This window comes from Triticum urartu, chromosome 2A (assembly GCF_056163025.1).
Source record: "Triticum urartu cultivar PI428250 chromosome 2A, HENAU_Tu73, whole genome shotgun sequence".
NCBI classification, from domain to species: Eukaryota; Viridiplantae; Streptophyta; class Magnoliopsida; order Poales; family Poaceae; genus Triticum; species Triticum urartu.
In genome coordinates, this window is record NC_141874.1 from 364,566,584 (window position 1) to 364,572,583 (window position 6,000).

At 41.9% G+C, this 6,000-nt stretch overlaps 1 protein-coding gene across 1 annotated transcript; it reads right to left on the bottom strand.

Annotated features, from left to right (window-relative positions):
* Nucleotides 1–1,688: 1,688 nt before the first annotated feature.
* LOC125537377 (syntaxin-132) lies at nt 1,689–5,369 on the bottom strand. Its single transcript, XM_048700682.2, has 12 exons — nt 5,231–5,369; nt 4,153–4,257; nt 3,999–4,055; nt 3,791–3,839; nt 3,594–3,682; nt 3,417–3,490; nt 3,292–3,334; nt 2,760–2,846; nt 2,575–2,652; nt 2,409–2,489; nt 2,234–2,299; nt 1,689–2,130 (listed from the first exon to the last, which is right to left on the bottom strand). The coding sequence occupies exons 1-12, from the start codon at nt 5,246–5,248 to the stop codon at nt 1,969–1,971; spliced, it is 909 nt and encodes a 302-aa protein (XP_048556639.1). The 5' UTR covers nt 5,249–5,369; the 3' UTR covers nt 1,689–1,968.
* Between the last annotated feature and the right edge of the window lie 631 nt (nt 5,370–6,000).

A 6,000-nucleotide genomic window follows, 5' to 3' on the forward strand; every position in this document is an offset into this window, starting at 1 on the left:
AAGATTCTAAACAAGCACCACATGTTGGAGGATCCATAACAATATAACTTCTATACAAATAATCAACCTTAACTCATTACGTTGTCTTCCTTGTCCAACTTCAACCAATTTTCTCAAGTTTGAAAATAATTAATGGGTATTCATAATTATAAAAGACGTCCAAGATAATATATTTGCATGTGAAAGTTCTCTTCCTTATACTAATCATTCATGAATTGTTTGTATGACCAATATTGTGATTGTCAAACTTCAATAAATTTTACTTTCTAAACCCAATGTGAAAGATGGCTTGGTATGCCTATCGCATGACGTCCTCCAAGTAGTACGTGGCGGCAGACATCCTTATGTCGTCCCAAATCTTTAGAAGGCACACCTTGCTATGTACCAGTTGACGGGGACCATGGGGCGTACCAACCTGTGGTTGGATGATTAGAGAGACAGTGGTATCCCCAACCCATGAAGGTTCAAGTCCTGGTGCTCGCATTATTCCTGGATTTATTTCAGGATTTCCTGCGATGCGCTTTAGTGAAAGGAGACGTTCCCGTCGACGACGAGACGCTTACAGTGACTTCATAAATCTCAAGATGAAATGCTGGCTCAGTCTCTCGAAGGTGCTCATAAGGCTCAAAGATGCTCATAGGGGTAGGGTGTGAGTGTGTGCGTCTATAGGGGTGAGTGTATACGCGTATGTATAACCATGCGCTTTAGTGAGAGGAGACGTTCCCGTCGACGACGAGACGCTTACGGTGATTTCATAAATCTCAAGATGATATGCCGGCTCAGTCTCTCGAATATGCTCATAAGGCTCGAAGGTGCTCATAGAGGTAGGGTGTAAGTGTGTGCGTTTATAGGGATAAGTGTATACGCGTATGTATAAACATTTGCGTCTGTACTGTATTAAAAAAACAAGGACCGCGGGTTATTATCAGGACTAAGTGGGTTTGAATGACAAGTGGACCATGATAGTGCGGGTTAGGCGGGTAACGTAAACGGCGGGGCCTATCAACAAGATTGCAACCATGTATAGAGGGTCATCAACTCGGCAAACAACAACAATGTGGCTGCCAGTAGGCGCACTGTGATTGGCCAGTGACCTATTCGTCACAGGCATGGTTTGAGACCGCAGCACAGCACTTTGGAAGTTCTTTTATCAAAGTGCGAGTTTGTGACCTGCGCGCAATAGCCCCAAGATGAATGAGCATTTTCTTTTGCAAGAAGAAACAGCGCCCCAAGATGAATGATGCCTCCTTTGGTTTAGAGGAATTTCATAGAAATTCTAGAGGATAGAATTCTTATAGGACTTTTTTCTTTAGAGCACTTTAGTTCATAGGAATGGATTCCTATTCCTATATAGGATTGGTTCCTATCCTCCACATTTCATAAGAAAATAAAAAAAGTCTAGACTTAATGAAAAAATTTCTTTGGTGTCAACCAAATGACATCTTGTTTCATATTCCTACTCATAGGATTTGAGATACATGTCATCTTATTTCCTACAAGATTCCTATTCCTATGATAATCATATCCTATGAACCAAAGGCTTCTCATTTCCTACAAGATTCCTATTCCTATGATAATCATATCCTATGAACCAAAAGAGGCCTGAGCATTTTCTTTTGCAAGAAGAAACAAAGATGAATGAGCATTAGATCTGGTAACAAACAGCAAAACGTTCTTACATGTTAGTATGGTGCACAAACTGCAATAAATGGATTTAGGAACAAGAATGCACATTTCGGTTTCGCGTTCACCACTTTCACCGCTAAAATAGCTGGAGCACACGAAACACAAATGAATAGCAGCACCTCCAGGGGCAAACAATATGGGGCTTTGTCTGGTTGAGCATAGGTACAACGATAGAAGAGTTTGAATCGGTCACAGAACTACACAGATTGCACAAACACAAAAACAGTATATATATATATATATATTCCACCGAGATCTTGGGTTCCAGGTCATGCTCAAGAGTTACTTCTTCCATGGCTGGATAACCGCGACCACGATGATAACCACTATTACCAGGAGAAGGATGATGGCGTAGCACATCCACTTTCTCGAGTTTTTCTGCAGCTTCTTTGCATTCTGGAGAGCGCCCACACCTTGCTGTATGTGGTTGGTAGCATTTGAAACCTTGAAAAAAGAAAATGGAATGACAGTGCAAATGTTAGCAACATATCGTTAGTTTGCTTTATAAAATCGGTTAGGTCTATTTAGAATAAGCTGTTTGTCTTACATGTGTCTCTATGTGGTTGATCATGTCTCCTTGAGCCTCAACCAATACTGCCATATCCAGGAATATCTACAAGGCAAAACCCAGGAAATGGGGTACATAAGACATATTACAACCCTTGTATTCACATGGTGCGAACTATAAAATTGTACAAGAGCTCATGCAAATGAAAGATAACCTGCTGCAACTCCAGAAGCTTCCTCTCCAGATCTCTGACAGCATCATGACGCTCCTGTATCTCAGCAACAGTATCCAATATCTAGAAGAGGCCCAATTATCCTGATGAGATTTTGATGCATTTTCCCACAAGTACACAAATAATGACCAAGTTATAACTCATATACCTGGCCTCTCCCCTGCTGCTGAACAGCATCTTTGAAAATCTGCTCACTTCTCCCTGTCTCGATTAAATCATCAATAGTCTGCAGGTTCCAAAGTAACAAAGGAGGCACACTGTAAGATAAACAACTAAAAAACATTGCAAATCAAAGCACAAATTTAACCATATAAAAAAATGTTGCAACTATACCTCTTCATCAGGGCGATTGCCAGTTACAGTAAATACCCTTCTTTCAACAACTTCCCGGTACTCCTGCCGGATTGATTCTCTCAATACCTGCATCAGAGGGTAACAACACCGTATAACTCACATAGTTGCAATAGTACATTATATTATTCTATTTTCAGACATCAGGCTGATGCATACTTTCAATCTACCATGATGGTAAGAAATATTCTTGTAAAGTTAATGAAAGTTGAAAGGAGGATAATTTGCAAAACATAGTTCAGTAATATTTGTCCTTTACTTTTTAGAACATATAAGCATCAATGAAGCCACTTCCACTGCTTTAGAAGAGCTAGATGTTCAGACTTCATATAGCTGGATGTCCCTGCTGCTCTATGAGGGCATGTCAAATAGCCCAGGTAGTAAATAGAAAAATATGGATTAATTTTCTATGTGTCTAAAGATTATTAGGCATTAGAGGGAACTTTTATTCATGGAACAAGAAAATCATCACATACAAGGTAATTTGGACAGTCCAGTTAGAGGAAAACAATACCTGAAAATCGTCCATCCGTTCCTTCAATTTCTTTTTGACTGCTCTGTAGAGATCGGTAAGCACAGTGAACAACAACTAATTCATGAAGGCAAGAAATCGGAAACACAAATTGACAGCAAATTTACCCAGTAGTCTGTTCTCTTGATCGATCTACTGCAGACCCCTTCCCACATCCAGGTTTCTGCCTGTTAGATAAGTTCTGTAGCACAGAGGCAGCAAACCATAAGCACGTCCATCCTTTAATTTATGCAGATAAAGCTAGGAAAGAATGACAGACACAAGCAGGTCAAGTGTAAACATACATCTTTTTCCAGTTCATCAACTTTGGTTTTTGCCATACGAGCAATTCTCCCCACTTCATCAATATCTTTCTCCATTCGCTGCTTAATTGCTACAAAAATGTATTGTTGTACGTGACTATACATATAGCAAAATTTTCAAGAGAGTCTACACTCATTTCAGATAAGGTTTGGCTCTGCTAAAGAACACGAGTTCTCACCTTTCATGGCACTTGCTTTCGTAACTGCTTTTGATTCCTCGTTTGCAGTCTGCAAGAAAAGGCAGGGTGTGTATATATTATATTTAACTGCGGGGCTTTGATAAATTCATCAAGAAGTTAGTACTCACACACCAGAGATTCCGTCATTACTATGAATAAGGACCAGAAAGAGAAATAAGGAAATTAGAATGGGGGGTGATTAATGGACCTGGAGCTTAGTCAAGAGATTCGTCAGCTTAGCTATTAGGCTCTCAATTCCATCAACCTGTGTATGAAAGCATCATGTCATTAATCTGAAGTGCAAAAATGGACAAATAAGGCCGTTACAAAATGCGAAGACTGAAGAGTTTCCTAAACAGCACCTTCTTCAAGAAGCCTTTTAAATTATCAGAAGCATCAGGCTGATGCATTCCCATTTCAACGTCCCCATCTCTTGAGGAATCCCGCCGAGGAAGCTCAAAGGAATCCTGCAAAATAGGAATGTTTATAGAATATGTAATGCATGTACTGCAGCACCTGCACGAAGGCTTGATTGTTATGAATTCGATCTGACAAACCAATTGCACTACTTTCATCATAAGCAAAACCAAATACTATTGTTGCACAATAAAGCATTGACATTATAACTAATCCCAGAAGAGTATTAAGCTTAAATTGCTAATACTGCAGATAAACAGCCAAAAGAGTATTTGAGCTGTCACTTTCAAAATCAGAACACTTCCTTCCCAGTTGCGAATCGTTTGTATTCATAACACAGTGCATGTGAAAACTCAAAAGAAACATGACAACGATCATGTAATGCCAAAAGAATATTCTGAAGTCTTCCAGCATATCAAACCCCACAGAAACTCCAAGCCAGTTAATTTGACTGTTCAAATAACTAATGTGATCATTACGTGTTTTCAGCCTAACAGTCAATGACATTTCGAGGATGGTAGCAAAATTTACTCCGGTGTTAAGCATAAAGCTCGGAATAAATCAGAACAAAAGTCGTTGCAAATCACGGAGAGGTTCTTCAAACAACAGCAACCAGGCCATTTCTCATAACACAAAAAAGCAGATCTAACGCGACCATCCTAAAAGGATACATCCTGCTACTTCGCCACGCACATCTGAGCAGCTAAGCCGATTCCTTGCGTGGCATTTCCTTCTTTTTTTTCGCGCCCCGACGCTTAAGCAATCCCTTTCTCCACCAGTCACCCAGCCGCCTCTAAACTCGATCAGGCCCAGCCGACTTGGAACTCATAGCAACAGAACAACGGTTGCTTCAGAAATTTGAAGCCCATGCGGGAGGGGGGCACGGCGGGCAGCCCCGCTCAGATCTCGAGCTCGTGTCTGGATCCCCGCCACTCGGTGAAGCAATTGAGGGAGCCAGCGTGAGTAGATCGAGGGACAGGACGGTTCAGAGGGGAGGGAGGGAGGCAGAGAGAGGGAACTTACGGTGAGTAGGTTGTTCATGGCGGCGGGGCAGGAGGCGCGGCGCGGCGAGGAGGGAGAGAGAGAGAGAGAGAGAGAGGGGTTGGCCGTTGTACTGTCGGAGATGCTTTTAACGAGTGGGGTTAAGCTGGACGCCTTTGTGTTCCACGGCTGACAGTTCGGTCCCACCGTGGATTTGGTAGATTGATTATACTCGATGCGCGGCCTGTCTGCCGCTGGGGCCAGGGTGTCACCTCTGCCTTCTCGCGGCAGCAAGGGAACTCTCAAGTGCCGTGGAATGATTAAAGGGTTTTTTAACTGGAAATACCAGAATATATTACATAATACAGTGTGGCACATCACCAGCCACCGCAACATTTACAAAGTTTGGAAATACATCTAGCCAGTGTTGTTGGCTACTTAATTCCAAACCAGCGCCAAAGGACCCTACACTATGAGCAACAGAGTTGCAGGAACGATTACACCATTCAACACTTGCATCATCAAAGCATTGAGTTACACCCGGCCTTTGCATAGCTAAGATGCACACAGCCTTAACGAAAAGTCTAGCAAAGTATATATATAAAAAATGACAAGTTGGCGACAGTAAAGTCATATGAGTCCAAAACTATGCCAATATCGACGGAGGAGGTGGACCGATCCGGAGATTATGTTGTCACCCATGTTGGATAAAAACCTCTCTGACCACCCACTCCAACCGCATACACACCGCATTGAACAGCGATTGATACTCCGTTCGATGTAGCGTAGATCACTTACGAAGCCAGTGCATA